Consider the following 19,847-nt stretch of genomic DNA (forward strand, 5'->3'; position numbering starts at 1 on the left):
CTGCAAAGGCTCATTCCATACTCTTTGGGATCAAGTACTCATCCTACGCAGAGTGGGCAAAAGGCACACGTACTCTCCAGAAAAACCCCAGACTTTGTAGAACACCCGACCCCGGAGGGAGAGCAGCTTGGGGCCCAGGAAACGGTTCAGTTCATACATCCGATCTTAGGTCTACGGTATCTAAAGACGTGCCACGAATTTTCTTTTCTCCTAAACATACCAGCACCCATCACCGTTTCTATTCTTGCCCGTGTTCCTAAAATATGCTATTCTAGCCTTTCTACCTTCATGCCTGCTTCAATGTTTCTCTTTTCTTGTCTCCACTAACATTTATCTTTCTGAAACCCCTCCGAAGCTTTATCTCCTCCAAACTAGTAGTTACCCAACAAACCGATACAACCCAAAACTACTGGGTCCTACTCTGCACCAGCAATCGTGCTAGGTGTGCAACTTGAAGGTGTGCAAAAAATAACTCAAGATTCTGCAACTGACCATCATCTTACGGCAGCAGTAATGAGAATCTCCGAAACAACTTTATTTCTACGTTTCAAAATAGAGACAGCACGGTAGAGCTAATATTCTGTCAGCTCCCACTGTGCCCTCAGCTCTCGCCCTCTCTCTACACGGAGCTGCAAATGCAGGAGGCCACCGAGGTCACACACGCGGATGTAGTGCAAGCAAACACTTTGTTTCATGATACTTTTTATTTTTCCTCATTGATTTTCATTGATTTTTCCAAAAAATTTTATAGTAGTTTTAGATCACTGACATTTAAACATTAGGAGTGGAAATGTAACTGCAGATTAATAATTACAGCTTCTTAGAAATATAAGCTTTACATATATCCATTCCTTGAAATCTTGCCATTTGCAACAACATGGGTGGAACCAGAGTGTATTATGCTAAGTGCAGTAAGTCAGAGAAAGATAAATATCGCATGATTTCTCTTATATGTGGTATTTAAGAAACAAAACAGATGAACACAGGGGGAGGAAAGGAAAAATAAAAGTAGAGAGGAAGGCAAACCATGAGACTCTTAACTGCAGAGAACAAGCTGAGGGTTGATGGCGGGGGCAGGGGGGGCTACATGGGTGATGGGCATTAGGAGGGCACTTGCTGGCATGAGCCCTGGGTGTTGTATGGAAGTGATGAATCACCGGGTTCTGCTCCTGAAACCAGTACTACACAGTATGTTAACTAACTTGAATTTAAATTTAACAAAATTATCTCCACTTGTCAACCACTTGGCTTATCTTCACAAAAATTAGGTAGAAAGCCCTTCTTCTCTTTCCTGAAAATTTAGTCCCTAAAGCAGGGCTGTGCTTGGGCAGGAGGACAGGCACCACGGTGGCCCACAATGGGGTTCTGGAGTGGGGATGGTCACAGCAGTGGCCTTGCAAAAGATGCTGGGGCGGAAGTGGGGTGACGGCAGGGTCCGGATGAGGGCAGGAGATGGGAGCCTGGTCACGTGGGAGGACGGGCGGCAGGTTTCTCAGCATCAGATAAGGGAAGCACAAACAGGGCGACAACCAGAGGCGGGGTCGTCTGTACACGGGGTCAGAAGTGAGCACGGAAGGGAGCTCAGAGAAATGAGCATGCGTGTAAATGTGCACAATGTACACACACGCGCACGTCACTCCCGTGCAAACACGTATTTCCCAGTGGGGCCCACGGAGGCAGAGGAGAGAAGTCACACCCCACCTGCAATGAGTCCAGTGTGTTCTCTTTCTTTCCTTTAAAAATTTTTTTTTTGATGTTTATTTATTTTAGAGAGAGGCAGAGTGCAAGCAGGGGAGGGGCAGAGAGAGGAGACACAGAATCCGAAGCAGGCTCCAGGTTCTGAGCTGTCAGAGCAGAGCCTGACGCGGGGCTCGAACCCACACACCACGAGATCATGACCTGAGTCGAAGTCGGATGCTCAACCGACTGAACCACCCAGGAGCCCCTCTTTTTTAAAAATTTTGTACATTTATTTATTTATTTTGAGAGAGAATGTGCGCGTGTGTGCGTGCACACAAGTGGGGGAGGGGCGGAGACAGAATCCCCAGAAGGCTCCACGCCATCAGCACAGATGAACCCACAAACTGTGAGATGACAACCTGAGCCGAGATCGAGAGTCGGGCGCTTAACTGACCGCGCCACCCAGGCGTCCCTTGCGTGTTCACTTCCTAAATTCTCCACTAAAAGGGACGATGACTCTGCAGAAAAAATGGTTCACTGCAGGACTAAGGCAGGGAGCATTCAAGACAGGCCTGGAGTATTTTGTTGTTCTGGAAAGTAAGGAAGTGTTCCAAGTTAATGAAGACATGTCAAAGGACCCATGAACCAGACTGAAGGAGTTCCCACAGGCCAACCCTGGGCCAATCCAAACATCAACACCGTGATCAGTTATAACCCAGCGAACAACGTTAAGAATCATCGCGTCCACACCAATACCAAGTTTGAGGAGGAATGGGATATGTTGTCTCAGAGCATCTCCTCACAAAATACTAATTACCAGGAAAAAAAAAAAAAAAAGTCCCTTTACAATGGAAAAATCTAACAGACCACCCTTCCATCCAGGGATCGATGTTGACCTGAACAGCACCAGTAACCGGACAATCTAAGGTGGCGTGTCAGCTGACGGGGTGAAACCAGAGCGCGTCATCACTTCTGTGATGCTCCCGCTAAAGATACAACACCTACACTTAATCATGAGACATCAGATAAACCAAAACCGAACGACACTCTTGCAAATAACTGACCTGTAATTTTCAAACGTGTCAAAGCCGTACAGTCAAGGGAAGACTGAGGAACTGGTCCACTCTGATGGAGACCGAAGAGACGTGGCAACAAAATAAAGTATGATTCTGGCCTGGATCGCTGTGCCACACAGGACACTACTGGGCCAACTCACAAGCCCCGAAAGGACGGTGCCGTAAGTGCCTGTCAATCCCCTGGGCCTGATGGCTGTAGCGCAGTGTTCTTATTCACAGGAAATACACGCCAATGTATTAGGGACAATGGGGCACCAGGTTTGCAAATTTCTCTCCAACACCTCAGAAGGAAATAAAAGTTCTTTGCATTGCACTTGAAATCCTTCTCTAAGTTACAGACCGTTTTTCTAAAAAAAACTTTAAACAGGAAGCAAGACAGGAGTATGGCCAAATACTGCCCTTCACATCTGGCACTGCCCGCAGTGTTACTGGCTGAGCAGTTTTATTTAACAGCAATAACCAACAATCTCAAAAGACATCGAGAGGACATCTACCAACAGTCTCTTATTATCAGTCACTGAACTTAAACGCAGGGCTCTGACACTTCACTGCTCCTAAGGCTGCACGTCACTCACCACTTTCTGCCTTGTATGTTACCGCTGGGACTTTGTGCCCTCACAGGTTTTTTTTTTTTAACTTTTTAACTTTTAATTTTCTTAATTTAAATGTGATTCAATTTTAATTGTTTAATTTTAACTTTTAATTCAATTTTAATTTACCTTTACTTTTTCCATTTTAATTTTCAAAGGTGCTCTACATTTCAAACTGAATTCATTTAGCACCCTTGAACAGATTTCCATCAGGAGCGAAAAGAGCCCTCAACCTGGAGTCCAGAGGCCTAGACCCTACCTGACACATCCCTGCCCAGCGATGGGCCCTGGGGAACGCCACGGGGTCCTCACCTGTCACCTGGGGAGAAGTTTTACGTGTACATTTCACAGTACGAGGAGGTAAATGACAGACAGCACCTGAAGGAGCTTATCTGATCTCAAGCGCTACATAAGTGTGACCAACTGCCCCTAACAAGGAGCAAGCCGGGAGCCGACAGCACCAACAGGAAACACCGGGGCACCCGAGGCGGAGACGCTGAGTCTCAGTGACTGAGGGCTGCTAAGTGCCATGCTCTGCAGGGGGAGGGGACGACAGGGGCCACGGAGGGTTGGAAAGCAGAGGGGGTGACTTACTGAGTATTGTGCAGCACGGTCTGGACGAAGGCGGGGTTTGTCTCCATGGACGCCGTCACCAGAGATGTCAGCAGAGACCAGTACCAGATTGCAGAAGCATCTGAGACTGAGACCCCAGACTTCTTAACTCTCTGAAAGCCAACAGCCCTCAGACCATGAATTCTAGTGTCACATCCATCGCTAAGACAACGTTTTATGTTAATCTGGACATCTGTCAAGCGCAAACAACAAATTCAGTATTGGATTAAGTTCTTTAGTTCAGCAAATGCTAAGCTCCCAACTAAAAGCAAAATAGCAATTCACATTTTGAAAAGAAAATTCTGAAATAACTCTGATACCAGAAATAATGTGTACAATGCAGCTAGCAAACAATAAACTTGTCAAAAAAGCATCAACCAAATTAAGGAGTCATAAGAACAATGGGTAAATTTAAGGGCGGTTTAAAATGTTTCCATTGCAAAGTTTCTTAGAAATTTACGTGTCTTGAAAACTAACACAAAGATCGTTTTTTAAGTCCTGACTAAATCCACGGTAAGAAAACTTCTACAGCTAGGGTTCTGAAATTTCGATTGAGTTAAAAACAGGAGCTTGCTCACAGTTGTGAGAATTTGTTTCTGATAATCAAGTCCAAACAGGGGACGCAGGCGTGACTCACTTTTAAGAGGTGTCACAATTTCTTATTTGGGTTGGAGAGGAGGAGGTGAGAAGTTAAAAGGGACACAACTTAGAGAAAAGCCCAGCACAGTGAGACAGGAAGCGTCTACTCCAGGAGCTGAACTACCGCTCTGCCTACGGGCAAGACACAAAGACTCTACCTCCCTAGGCCTCAGTTCCTTTGAGCAAAGTAAGAACACTTCTTTTGGCCCAGGAGAGCATTAGAAGAAATGAGACAAAGCATGAAGCATTCCGGCTCCCTGAATGAAAAAAGCCTGGAAAGAAATCACAGAATTGTGATTATTTCCAAAATGCTAGGTGTGACGCAAGGTTATAATATTATAAAAATGGAAACAACCTAAATGTCCAAGAATAAAGAGCTGGTTAAAACTAAGGCAAATTCTTACAACGCTAAATAAAGGTGTGCAAAAACACGCGGTAGGACAACGCGCTAAAGAATTACAAACCAGCGTGGAAAGCATATCGCTCACCATTTCTGTAAACACGCACCCACAGCCCTAGGTTTTATTTTTAAAAGGCGTGTGTGTGCGCATGTGTACACACGTTTATACACACACACGCGCGCACATGCACACACACACAAGAAAAGATCTGGAAGGTTCACACTAACACATTCACAGTGATTATCCCTGGGTGGTGGGATTTTGAGTAATTTTTGCTTATATTTTGTAGTTTTACAGTAAGGAAACAAGAATATTTCTAATTAAAAAAAGGCTTCTATAACTTTTAAAAACACCAAATAGATGAAATAATGTGACTCTCATGCGCATCACGAGTAGCTAATCAAACCTACAGAGAGAATCTAACGGTTTCTTTAGAAGTCTTTAGAAGTCTTCCCGCTAAAAAATACTCCTTCTTCCCTCCACCCCAAACCCCTTAATTAGAAGGGCAAGGTGCACCCTGGCTGACTCACAGAGCTGGCTGATGTTGGCATTTTCCAGCAGCGTCACGTAGCCGGTGACATTGCTGGGGATGTGCACGTCGCGGACATCCTGGAGCTCACCGACACTCCTCCCCACAGCCACGGTCACCTGCTGCGGCATGTAGCTCTGGTCTGTGGCAGCCACTGCGATGGACAAGTGTCTAAGCACAACATCTGGCTTCATTTTTAAGCTGGAAAACACGGGAGCAGAAACTGCAAATGTTTACACAGGTCAGAAGCGGCAGCATTCACAAGTCCCATCTCCAAGACCTGGTCTTTGATGTCACCAAAGACTCACTGTCCTAAAAGCAACCAACTTGAAACGCTATTAGTTTCAAAGTCCTTATGGCCTCTCATCTCAAAAATTCCTTTCGGGTCAAGATTAATCTTACGTTTCCTCTTAAGCTACTAATACAGGCAGGAAAGTACAATACGAACATCCTAAAAAACATCGCTTTACCTGACAAACAAATTCTAAACTGCATCCAAAGAACTGAATATACTCCCTCGGCTGTAAGTCAGACGGCTAAAGGTCACATATACTCCCTATGAGAAAACAAGACGATTATTTCTATTCCACCAACTGAAAGGAGCCCGTCCTCTGAAGAGACAGGAGAAACTTGAGAACCAGAAGCGTCCCAGCTGATAGTCATCAATTCCACCCCCGGGCTCCTGCTCATCCCATCCCCTCACTTCCTCAGCGGCAAGATAGGTGCATACGGGTTTATTAAATGCACAGAGAGGATCTTAAAATGTAAAAGCGCATCTAAGTACTTGCCCCTTGTGATACTAGTTTTCCTGAGAAACTAGCGAAAAAGATCTGAAATCAGTATCACAAGATATTAGTCAAATACTATTTTCTCCCCCAAAATTCCACGTAAAGGGATTATCCGTGTTTACGGACAGATGAGCCCGGCAGCATCATTTTACAGGAGCCCCTGTACTTGATTCTTATGGCATGGAAGGTAATTTTGAGCGCACTGATGAGATGGGCACACGGGTCGCCCAGCAGGTGGTGTGGCGCCACCCACCGGATCCAGTGTGAGCGGGCACTGCCGTCCGACTGCCAGTATGACGCCGTGTCTCCATTTGTCATCTTGTCGATGTCCGCAGGGTTGGAGGACGTTTCTATGTAAGCGTAGCACTTCGCCACCGACTTGAGTTTATCCATCTCAGGGCTCCTAGTTAGGTCTCCAGGGCTCTCTGCAGGGAAAATCAGATTCCATCACATGACATCTCTTTCACAAAGGGAAAAAAGGGTCATTTAAAATACCTAACACAAATATGCTTAGTACCTCGGTCCTCGAAAAATAAGCGTTCCTTAAAATCTTCTTCCGAAGAACCAATATAAAAGCAGAAATTGGCCACACTGCTCCGTGAGCCACTGCAGTGCAGCCCCAGAGACATGAGCAGAACCACGCTGAGGGCGGAAAATGGAACCTTACAGTCTGAACTCACGTTTCCTTAATTGTGTGTGAGATTTTTTAACCCACTCATTTGTAAGCCACTTGTGTTTCTGAGTGAGGCCTGGTCCTCCCCTCAACTATTTTCTGTGGGGCACAAGTCTTCTCACCAGTTTGTATGTTATATACATGCCCGCATGCACGCGCATGCACACGCACAGAACAGGTGATGTTTACTGAGTGTTCCCTGTGAGCCACTTTTCTTTTTTTTTATTTATTTATTTATTTATTTTTTCAATGTTTATTTATTTTTGGGACAGAGAGAGACAGAGCATGAATGGGGGAGGGGCAGAGAGAGAGGGAGACACAGAATCGCAAACAGGCTCCAGGCTCCGAGCCATCAGCCCAGAGCCCGACGCGGGGCTCGAACTCACGGACCACGAGATCGTGACCTGGCTGAAGTCGGACGCTTAACCGACTGCGCCACCCAGGCGCCCCCCTGTGAGCCACTTTTCTATACATTGTCTATGTTCTAATTCAGTTTAGCAATGAGGAATCTAAGGCACAGAGAGTTAAGTAACCGCCCAAGGTCAGAGCCAGTAAAAGATTAAGTCTGTCACGATGCGTTACAAAATACGTTTTTATTCCCTGAATATCATTCGTCTTTCGACTCTGCTTATATTTTCTGCTGTACAGAACTTTAAATCTGCATAAAGTCTAATTTATTAATCTCTTCTTTTGTAGTTTGAGTTTCACATCTTGCTTAGCAAGGTGTCCCATGTCAAGCATTTGTACAGAGCAGGACTACTTGCCTCTAGCACTTTACGGTTTCTTTACAGCTGAACTGTTTGATCTACCTGAAATTTGTTTCAGTGAATGGAATGGATGAGAATCTAGCTTTATTTACTTCTCCCAATGGCAGGCCAGTTGCCCTGACCCCGCTTGTTGACCGATTCGCCTCTCTACTTTGTACAAAGCAATGCTGACTGTACCTGGTACCATATTCCCACACGTACTTGGGTCTACTTCCTGACTCTATCGTGTTCCACGGACCTGTCTGTCCACACTGTCAAACTGCCGGTGTCATGGAGGGAGTCCGGGGTGGCCTTCCGCATGTATTCAACTACTACTCAGAGTATCTACCATGTGGCAGGCACAGTGCCCGGTGTTAAGGATAATGACACAAATGAGGCAGACAAAATGCAAAGAAATAATAACGCTGCAGCTTCAGGTAGTAAGTGCCACTTAGACCATTAAACCTACAAAGGTGACGGTGACTAGAAGGTGGAGAATGGTACGGGTCGGGGGGCATTAAATTAGATGGGGTAATGAGGAAAGCCTTCCCCGAGGTCACATCTGAACAGAGACATGAATGAGAAGCCAGTTGTGCTAAGAAGGAAGGAAGGAAGGGAGGGAGGGAGGGAGGGGAGAGACAGAGAAAGCCAGCAGACCACATTCTTATGCTACAGACTGGCTGCTGTTCTAGTTTTCGGAAGAGAAGGCAGGGAGGAGGGTCTGCTCACAGCGCATCTGGAAGAAATGACGACAGAACGCGGTCCCACAGCCCCCACCACACACGTGCACGTACCCTTCTCCTTCTGTACCAGCTGGTCCAGGGACTCCTTCAGAACCGAAACCCTCATGGAGCACATGTTATTGCAGTGGTCCAACATGGGGCAGGGGACGGCCATGCCGGAGAGCCGGTTGCGATGCAGGAAACGCAGGATCAGGGACGCGTGAACACCCAGGCCCTCCTTGGACTCTGAAAATATGTCTATAAAACCTAGGCAGACAAAACCCAGTTTGGGTGATTCAGGAGTGCGCCACAACAGTGTTCCCACACCCCCGCCGGTGGCCTACCTCAACTGGCTGAGTGAAAAGCAGCCATTATGGGTCTTTACTGATACTCTAAGTTTTGATCATTTAAAAATCTAAGCAACTTTTAAGAAATGAACCAGTGGTAATCTCAACTTAAAAATTAATTTCATGGGACGCCTGGCCGGCTCAGGGGGTGGAGCACGTGCCTCTTCACCTCAGGATTGTGAGTTCCAGCCCCGTGTTGGGTGTAGAGATCACTCAAAAATAAAATAAAAAAAAAATTCCTTTCGTTTAATAAAATTTTAGAAGACTCTGAATAATGATTGTGTTTCAATCCAAACTTTAAAAAGGTATAAACACCGAAATACTAACCAGAAGTTCTTAAACGTGTTGTATAGACAGAACGTGGGCTCAGGATAAAGTTTATCGTCTCTGTGAGTAAAAGAGTAACTTTTTATACGAAACTACAGGACACCACGATGACGACGGTGCAGCCACCACCCTGACCACGATTCCCGGTGGCATCTCACGGCGTGCAGGCTCTGGCCCCCACTCCAGTGCTCTCTCCAGTGCAGCTCCCTGGAGTCTGCCCACTCCGTCCATCCCTCTGGCCTCAAAATCTCCCATTCGTGCTGACCCACCCACGTTTCCCGAGCGGCTCTCCCAGCCGTCCTCTGTCTGGCATTAACCCAAGCAATCGTACGAACACACAAAACACACAATGTCTACCCCTGTTTAACATCCTCCCATGGCTCCGCATAACCTACAGTGAACACAGGTGCCCATAACCCAGTAATAAGTGGAGAGAGGATAAACACGGCACCTCTTCCCAGAGCTCAGATACACTCGTGGGTTTGGGGGAAAATTCTTTTCTTTTTACTTTCCAATGAATCATAACTGGACATGACAAAAAGTACCTATGTTACAAGTGTACTGACTGATGAACTTGCACAAACTGAACACCCCATGTATGCAGCACCGAGCGCAAGACCCCAAAAGTCTTAGCAGAAATTATTTAAGTGTAAAACAAACAGGTTAGGGGCACCTGGGGGGCTCAGTCGGTTAAGCGACCGACTTTTCACGGGTTCGAGTCCCACGTCAGGTTCTGTGCTGACGGCTCAGAGCCTGGAACCTGCTTCGGATTCTGTGTCTCCCTCGCTCCCTGCCCCTCCCCCGCTCGCACTCTGCCTCTCTCTCAAAAATAAATAAACATTTAAAAAATTTAAAAAAAATAATAAAGTAAACAAACAAACAGGTTACATTCAGGAATGAAACTCTGCATTAATTTTTAAGAGAAAACACGAGACTGACGAGAATTTATGTGCTGGAAGTGGCCGATTTTCACTACGCCCTCCACACAAACCCTGGAGACACGGGCTCCATTTCCCAAGACTCACCAGTCCGTGCCACCCCTGCCCTCCTTGTACAGTGTTTGTTCCCTGGGCAGACTCCACGGCAGCACCACCCTCACGTGATGACACTGCTGATGCCACACCCACATGCTCAGCACCCGCGTGAAAAGGCAGACAGACTCTGGCAATGGGGACATTCTTCGACACGCGGAAACAGGCAGCGGACGTGGCAAACGCTTAGCACCAGCACAGTGAGATGTGAAAGGGACAAGTTCCGATCTTGGTCAGAAAGAGCGACAAGGAACAAATCCCACAACAGGTGAGTCCAGCTTACCAGGGTTTGTCCTAACACTGTGAGAAAATAGTTTTTGTACACTGGAGGTTGATAGAAAATTTTGAGTAAAAAGTCCTAGTCACCACCCTGCCACGTAAGCACGTTGGGCTCCGAGCCCCGAGTCTTTCTAATTCTATCTCCCCTCCCCCAGTCTCCCAGAACAACGGTGCACTGAGTATTATTTCAGGTGGGTTCCCTGGTCTTCGCCCCTTCCTCCCCTCCCCAACATCTGCTTGAGGCGTCCACATACAGCTCCCGATGTTACCGGTGCTGGTAACGCACGCGTGGCAGTGATACGGAAATGCCGAGATACGACTTAGCGAAGCGTAATTCAAAGCGCACTTTTAACTGCCCTGAGAGCAGGAAAGAAGTTAACATGTGTGGACTACCTCCGACGCTATAAAGATGACACAATTAGGGGCGCGTGGGTGGCTCAGGGGGTTAAGTGTCCGACTCTTGATTTCAGCTCAGGTCATGAATTCCGGTTCATGAGACTGAGCCCATGTCGGGCTCCGCACTGACGGCGTGGAGCCTTCTTGGGACTCTCTCTCCCCCTCTCTCTGCCCCTCCCCTGCTCATACTCTCTCACTCTCTCTCTCTCAAAAATAAACATTTTTTAAAATCCAAGATTACACAACTGAAGACAACTTGAGGAAGAACGGAAAGCTGCATTCTTCATCAATATACACACATCGTCCTTTCCCAGCTCAGCACGCCCTCCGCGGTAAGTCAGAGAGGTCAAGGGCAATCCCATTTACATCGGTGCGTCTATCAAGTCTACCTGCCTCCACCGCTGCTCCCGCCAGGCTCTGCGCTACATGTTAGGACACCGAGAGCACAGAGTAGGAAAAGTTCTGAGACAAGCTGAGGGTACAAGGGTGATAAGCAAAGTTTTATTCCTTTGCAACTCAACTGTTTTCTCACTGAAGAAAAAAGAGGGTAACCTAATTTTGATTCTGTCTTCGGAGTCCCTAGAAGAAACCACACAAAAACACAAAGTTTTTTCCGAGGGACAGTCTAGAAGAAGTATTGCTTACTTTCATGCTGTTTTTATTACTACTTAAATTTCAGAGTGGTAGCTTTCAAAAACAAAAACACTGGGCACCTACCATCTACCAAAGATACGTTAAATGTGAGGACACAGCAGAAATAAAAGGTCCCTGTCCTCACGGAGCTCAGAGTATAAGAATAAAGACAGACATTTACGGATAAATGAAGGATTAATTAATTAATCACAGCGCTGACATGAGGCAAAGACAAAGGCAGGACACCAAGAACACACACCTGGGGCCAGGGACGGCTTCTGGAGAGAGTGAAATAGATACCCACTAAGGAAGGCAGGCTCACGACAAAAGTTCCTAAAAACGGCAGATCTGCTCAAGCATCGCTGTACTGGGGACCCAGAGGGATGATTACACAGAACACGGACTCCAACCGTGGGCTTAACAGACACGACTGGAAAAGCACGTTTATTCCATGGCACCCTCAGCCTGCCTCATGACAACCCACAGGACAGCAAAAGCACCCTCCGGCCTTCAGCACTCAGATGACAGCCTTACCTGGGACCAGGGAGCAGGCCTGCAGTTGCCTGATGATGTGGCCTAGCTCCCCCTGGAGGTTAGCCCCACTGGAGTTCTTGAGGGCCTCCAGCATGTTCTCGGCATCCACTGTACCATCACCCTCGGCGTCAAACTGGGCAAAGGCCTACAACACAAGAGATACAATAAAATCACGTCTGTTCCAAATCATGGATACTTTGCCGCTGGTGACACTGTTGTGGTTGCAGGAAGAGTCCACTGACATCATTCAAAGACCAAATAAATTCGGGATAGTAAGGCACCATGTATAGAAGTATACTACGTGCACACACAAGGTTACCCTCTCATCTTTTTCATGGGATTAACCCCCTTTTCCCAAACAATTGCAGAAAGCAACCTGTGCAACATTTTCCAACTGGTTACAAAGTGCCAAACACAAAGCTAGAATCAGAGACTTGGCTTAGAGCAACACCTTGGGTTAGCTGGGCTTTTCCTTTCAAACACTCTTTGGACGCAAGACCCAACTTGATTTATCAACTCCACAGCCCTGTTTTCACTAACCTTTAACCGTATTCTCACTTGCTCCCTGCCCTTGTTGGGCCATCTGGGGAACTGGGTACAATGTGGGATTTGGTCTGAACCCTGCTCTGTCACTAACCAGCTATGTGACTGTCCACACATTCCTTTATCTCCAAAAGCCTTACCTCCTTGATCTGAAAAATGCAGCAAATATTACCAAACTCACAGGCTGCTGTCTGGATTAAGTAACATTTGAACAGAGTCCAACACAGTGAAAGCATATCAGAGTGCAAAGTGTCTCCTTCTCCTTTCTAACCTGCACTGTCATTCCCTCTGTGTCCCTGACACCATTCCCTCTCACATTCTACAGGACTCCCCTCACCTAGCGACTGTCCCAGCTCCCCAGAACTCAATCTCTGCCGCATTAGTGGCTTCTCTCTTCCTGACGATACACTCACGCACAGACATCCCTCACCATGAAATACTTTGAGAGTCTCCCCACCTTCTTTTCTAGGTCATTCTCTCCCTTCCTTCAAACTCCTGCCTTTTCCTTATTTCCCTCCGTCAGGAAATGTGGAGATTTCCCACTGAGGTTTCATGACTGATACAAGTACCCACTGCTGTCACGGACCTCTAAACGATGCAGGGTTTAACAGGAACGTAACAAATCCCAGTGTTCATGTCTAAAACCATGGGCATTCAGTGCAGGACGGGGGACAGTTCAGAGCAAAGTGTGAGAGAAAGCTGCCGCATTCTCTTGGCCTTTCCTCAACCTCGCCAGATTATCCAAAAAGTTAACAGGATCAAAGACTACAGTAATGAAGAAACAATGTTCAAAAGAAGAAAATACCTTTTTCTTTTCTGATTAGACCCATAGCTTACTATGGAAGCTCCACCCCAAAAGGGAAAGGAATGGAAGGGTTGAGAGGAAAGAGACCATGATGGACAGAAGACACTGCCTGTGAGGACGGATGCAGGACCATGGTCTTCAGGGTGCAGAACAGGTGCCTGCAACGGGCTGTCACAAGAAGGGTCAGCGAGGATTAAGGTCGTGAGATAAAAGTCAGAGGGAAAAGCTCCTCACGAAGACGGACTCGTCGGTTGCCCGTGGGGTATAAAGACGGCTGAGGGCCTCCGGGAAGGAAGGCCCAGGCCTCAAGGCTTCCGAGCAAACCACAAGCAGCCATCACGAGTGTCCCAACAAAGGCATTTACCTCCGCCTCCTCCCGAAATCCCACCAAGACAACATTACACAGGGATGTTTTCCTAAAGCACAAAGACAGAGGCAAATATCATATGATGCAATAGCAACAAAACTGTGGAAGCTGAGAAACAAACAGACGCCTAGTGAACACCACTGTCTGCAAGAAAGAGGCCCCTGAGCCGGGAGCGGGCAAGCGGAGACACAGGCTGCTTCGCGCTGAGGGGCCCAAAGCCTTCTTAGGACCCAGCAGCAGTGGGTGCTGCCGAAGGTGGAGGGAAACCCGTGGGAGGTCTGTTTCAGAAAGCAGTTAAAGCAGACTGGATAGACGCCGATCTTAAGGAATCACCGTGGGTTTCTTTTTAAGGGAAAAGCGTGACAGTGAGATTGTGTGTTTTTTTCCAGAGTTCTTACCTTTTAAAGATACATAATGAAAGATTAACCAATGAAATATTTGTGGCGGGAAAGATTTGCTTCAAAATAATTTGGAGGAGAAGCAGGTGGAGTTTAGAGTAAATAAAATTGGCCTTGAGTTGGTAGCTGTTGGAGCTGGTGAACAGGTCTGTGAGAGTTCATTCTATTCTACTCTTACCTTTATTTTCTCAGGTTTAAAGCAAACGAACATACAAACGTAACAGATCTCCAGATCCTCTCCCCAGTCAGAAGCTGGGGTGCGGGGCTGATTTCCTCCAGAGCGTGGCACAGAGTCTCCAGACTAGGAAATACCAGGCGCGGCTGAAAGGGTCAATATTGTACTGAAAACGGGGCACTAATGCCCAAGGGTCAAGGTCTGTAAGACTCACCCCTCCTCTAGGGCTCTCCGAGTGCTGGCAGCCAGTTTCACACTGTCCGGGCAAGACACTGGGGGGCTCTTCTCTGGGGGTGCTGGACAAGCCCCTGAGGACAGACCTGGAGACACTGGCACCGGAGGGCGCCCCCCGCAAGGGCCCAGCACCTTCCAGTGAGGCTCAGCTGTCAGTAAGCCAGGCGCATGGAGCCCCCACCTCTTTAGTACCCTGCTCTTTAATGTGAGTGGGGGCAGCCCAGGACCACTGACGTTTGAGGAACGGCTTAATATGAAACACAGAACAAGCAACTTGGAGAAAAGAAAGGAGAAGGAGACAAGACCGTCAGAAAGGTGATCATCAGTATCTTCAGACAAATATTTAAAAAAAGATATTTTTAATACCACTTTTACTAAGGTGTAACTCACATACCGTCAAACTCACCCTTTTAAAGTGCACAACCTAGTGGGTTCTAGTATATTCAGAACCACCATATATCAGCAGCCACCACCAGCTAATAAAAAAGACGCTGTGTCATCATGAAAGAACAGGAGACTACTATTAAAGCCAGTCTATTCAGAATGTTTTCATAAGCTCCTGAAAGTTAACATATCACAGCAAAACGAAAATCTTAATAGATTTTGCAAGAGAAATCTCAAGAGGCTGGAAGTTCAGTTGACTGAGGTGCCCAGAGAGTACAGCAAAAAGACAGAATGACGGAAACTGGGAAAGAAAAGAGGAAAACAACCAGGAGGCCAGTCCAGGAGCCCACTATCCAAACACTCGGAGTTCCGGAAGAAAGGGGCACAGGCAGCACAGGGAGAGAAAGGACAATTGTTACGATTCGAGGGGATTTCCCCAAACTGAAGGATGTGAGTTTTGAAACAGAAGAGGCTGAATACCCTACAGGTGGATAAAGGCACACGGTGCTGAGACTTCACGTCGCTGAGCACAGAGAAGTTCCTACTTGCAGGGAGGAGACACAGCGTCCATATCAGAGGCCGGGAACCAGAGGCTAATTCCGCAGGTATGCCGGGAGATGGAAGGCGATGGGAGCTGGGCCCTCCACATATGGGTGGGGGGGGGGGTCCTCTCTAACCCCAAAGTCAGCATGTAGCCAAAATACCACCAACTGTGAAAGAGTGGAAAAAGACATTCTTCCACACACAAGGCTCTCAAAACACACACTAGTTCATGCTCCCTTAGTCAGAAAGCGACCAGAGGGTGTGGTCACCTGAATAAAGACCACACGGAGAAAGAGGAAGAATGGGGTCCAACCGAGAGAGTGGACGAGTCCCTGGGGTGCTGCACAGCACACGTCCAGAATGAGGCAGGTCGGAAAGCTCTGGAGAAGATGAGTCTATGCAACTCCTTCCTGTGTGCTTGAACACACTGAACGTGTGAGAAGACATTCAGGAAACTGGCAGAGGATCTGGAGTTAAATTAATGACAGGGACCAAAAAGCACCAATTCAGTTGTTAACGTGGGAGGAAAGACGTATAAGGAAAAGCAGCAGTGGAATAAACGGCTCAGCGACACACACGATTCATGTCACCTTAATGACACACACACCGAGAGCGAACTAAACACAGCAGACACACTCTGCCGGGGGACAGGTGTGTGGATGTGGGTGAGGACAGGACGGCCAAGGACAACTAAGGGCTCGTGCTCTGTGGGGGGAATAAGATGGCCCAAAAACTGACAACTCATAACGTAATGTAAACATGACATCTGGTGACTCTCGGGGACCTACCAGCACCAGCTGCAGGGGCCAAGTGACAACTCGGGGACAGTGAGACACTGCGTAGGGGCGCGGACGACCCATGGGCTCTATGCCGCGTGAGTGATGACAAGGAAAATCAAAAATTCTGAGTGTCTGCTTCAGGCACAGGATAGACTGCATCAGTGGTTTTACAGCTTTTTCAGTCACGTAATATTCCTCCTCTGTAAACACTGGATATATCAACCACAAATAAGAGTTCTGGGACAACCGGAAAGGCGTGAATATGGACATCAGATGACACAGACATGAACTGACATGGACAGGTGAAGGCCACGGACTGGAAAAGTAGGCTACGAAAGAATATCAGAGAGCAGTCTCACGTTAGTTCTAAAAAACCAAATACACACACTTTGCACATTAGTACAAAGCCCCAGACACACAAATATGAAAACACACGTGTGTGTGCAAAATAAGACCTGAAAGCATAAGTGTTTGCTAATGGCAGTAACATGACAATCTGCATCGAGGGGGATTTTTTAAATATCAGGAAATGAGAACACAAGCCTGATATAAAAATCGGAGCCAATGGGCGTGGAGGGAGACAGAACAGAAGCACAGCCTCCGTCTGCCCCAAGACCCCACCATGTGACAACCACAGTGCACACAGCCCTTCCCCACTTGGCCCCGGCAGGGCACAATAAGGACTCGAGGTCTGAGGGCATCAGCACAACTGCAGCCCGTCCCACGGGGAAGGACATATGCTTTGGGAAGCTCCAAAGGAACATCTGAGCATCCCTAAACTCCAGGCACCTTGCGTAACACCACTTATCCCTCGTAACGGCAGCAGCAGCACTTAATATTAACTGCTCCACTTTGTAGATGCACGGAGAGGTCAGATAACTTGCCTGAGGTCACACAGCTACTACTGGAATCCGAGACTCCAGACTCAGTTCTTCAAGACTGTATTCTCCTTCCTTTGCTCAGAGAAGGCCCAGGGCTCTTGCAGTCTGGAAACTGAGGACGTAAAATCTCTTTGAGCTCTTCTCTTTCCCCAACAGCACCTCATGCCCACGTTTACTCAGAATTAGCCTTAAACCTGAGACACGCTTTCTCTAAACCTCAAGATGGCACTCAAGTCCTACATCCATTAAAGCTCTTGGCTTCCTCCTTGTTTCTTGCATCTCCAGTGCTCTCTGCTTCCCAACTCCTGTGCTGATGACAGACAAAAAAAAAATCCCATAGAAGTAAGGTTATAAAAACGATGACAGTTTTGCTATTCCTCATAGATTTTGTTGGTCTGTCAATAGTTAATGAATACAACAAGAAGAATTTTGAAACAAACAAAAACAAAGACATTTTGGGTGAGAGAGAAAAAAATCAGAACAGCATGACTAACAGCTTCACCAAATAAATAAGTCATTTCCTAACACTCGGAAACTGTCCTCAAAGAAACGTACAGGTTTTCTGGCACAAAAAAGACTCTCAGAGCAATGGAACAGAATACAGAACCCAGAAATGGACCCACAAACGTATGGTCAACTAATCTTTGACAAAGCAGGAAAGAATATCCAATGGAATAAAGACAATCTCTTCAGCAAGTGGTGCTGGGAAAACTGGACAGCGACATGTAGAAAAGAATGAACCTGGACCACTTTCTTACACCAGACACAAAAATAAACTCAAAATGGATAGAAGACCTCAATGTAAGACAGGAAGCCATCAAAATCCTCGAGGAGAAAGCAGGCAAAAACCTCTTTGATCTTGGCCACAGCAACTTTTTACTCAACACGTCTCCAGAGGCAAGGGAAACAAAAGCAAAAATGAACTATTGGGATCTCATCAAAACAAAAAGCTTCCACACAGCGAAGGAAATAATCAGCAAAACTAAAAGGCAACCGATGGAATGGGAGAAGATATTTGTAAACGACATATCAGATAAAGGGTTAGTATCCAAAATCTATAAAGATCTTATCAAACTCAACACCCAAAAAACAAATAATCCAGTGAAGAAACGGGCAAAAGACATGAATAGACACTTCTCCAAAGAAGACATCCAGATGGCCAACCGACACAGGAAAAAATATTCAACATCACTCATCATCAGGGCAATACAAATCAAAACAACGAGAAACCACCTTACACCTGTCAGAATGGCTGACATTAACAACTCAGGCAACAACAGATGTTGGCGAGGATGCGGAGAAAGGGGATCTCTTTTGCATTGCTGGTGGGATGCAAACTGGCGCAGCCACTCTGGAAAACAGTATGGAGGTTCCTCAGAAAATTAAAAATAGAACTACCCTACGACCCAGCAAGTGCACTACTAGGTATTTACCCAAGGGATACAGGTGTGCTGTTTCGAAGGGACACATGCACCCCCACGTTTATAGCAGCACTATCGACAATAGCCAAAGTATGGAAAGAGCCCAAATGTCCATCGATGGATGAATGGACAAAGAAAATGTGGTATATAGATACAATGGAGTATTACTCGGCAATCAAAAAGAATGAAATCTTGCCAATGGCAACTACGTGGATGGAACTGGAGGGTATTATGCTAAGTGAAATTAGTCAGAGAAAGACAAAAATCATATGACTTCACTCATGTGAGAACTTTAAGAGACAAAACAGATGAACAGAAGGGAAGGGAAACAAAAATAGTATAAAAACAGGGAGGAGGACAAAACACAAGGGACTTTTTTTTTTTTTTAATTTTTTTTTTTCCAACGTTTATTTATTTTTGGGACAGAGAGAGACAGAGCATGAACGGGGGAGGGACAGAGAGAGAGGGAGACACAGAATCAGAAACAGGCTCCAGGCTCTGAGCCATCAGCCCAGAGCCCGACGCGGGGCTCGAACTCACGGACCACGAGATCGTGACCTGGCTGAAGTCGGACGCTTAACCGACTGCGCCACCCAGGCGCCCCCACAAGGGACTCTTAAATATGGAGAAGAAACAGAGGGTTACTGGGGGGGGGGGGGGTGGGGGGGGGGTGGGCTCAACGGGAAAGGGACATTAAGGAATCTGCTCCTGAAATCACTGTTGCACTATATGCTAACTAATCTGGATGTAAATGAAAAAATAACAATAATTAACTAATTAATCAAATTTAATTTAAAAAAAAGACCGAAGGTGAGGGAATCACATTAAAAAAAAAGAAGAAGAAACGTACAGGTTTTCAAACCGAACAGTAACGCCTCGTCTGTCTCACAGGACTTCGCGGAATCTGGTTTGCTCATGCGCTTGCTCAACACTCTCTGATAAGCAGCCACTACACCCGACAACTTGCGCTCGTCTCTACACATATGAAAATAAACAGGGCACAGTCCTTGCCCTCTAAAACCCTTGCAGCCTTAGAGCAGACTATAAACCCACAGCAGCAACGTGGTGTGTAATCACTGTAACAATGAAATTACAGCATGAACAACCGCGTACCTAACAGTTACTGAGCATTTACTAAGCACCAGGCAGAGCTCTAAGGCCCTAAGGTGCGTCGACTCGCATTTTCCACAACAGCCCCAAACGTAGGTACTACCCTCTCACCAGTGAGCAACAGAGAGGTTACGTATTTGGTTCAAGTCCACATGATGAGTAGCAGTAAATAACGCTGCTTGGATTTGAATCCTGTTAAGATTT

The 19,847-nt window shown here is 46.6% G+C and overlaps 1 protein-coding gene across 4 annotated transcripts in view; it reads right to left on the minus strand.

Moving 5' to 3' along the window:
• The window catches only part of ZZEF1 (zinc finger ZZ-type and EF-hand domain containing 1), a 104,859-nt gene that overhangs the window by 75,328 nt on the left and 9,684 nt on the right, over positions 1-19,847 (minus strand). For all 4 annotated transcript variants that reach the window (XM_086685617.1, XM_086685616.1, XM_025920364.2 and 1 more), the window contains exons 2-6: positions 12,004-12,148; positions 8,529-8,723; positions 6,569-6,740; positions 5,529-5,728; positions 3,941-4,151 (exon numbers count right to left, since the gene is read on the minus strand). In XM_086685617.1, coding sequence (XP_086541743.1) covers positions 3,941-4,151; positions 5,529-5,728; positions 6,569-6,740; positions 8,529-8,723; positions 12,004-12,148 — 923 coding nt within the window. The remainder of the gene's footprint in view (positions 1-3,940; positions 4,152-5,528; positions 5,729-6,568; positions 6,741-8,528; positions 8,724-12,003; positions 12,149-19,847) is intronic.

Source organism: Puma concolor, chromosome E1 (assembly GCF_028749965.1).
Source record: "Puma concolor isolate L17-30 chromosome E1, mPumCon1.1.hap2, whole genome shotgun sequence".
NCBI lineage: Eukaryota > Metazoa > Chordata > Mammalia > Carnivora > Felidae > Puma > Puma concolor.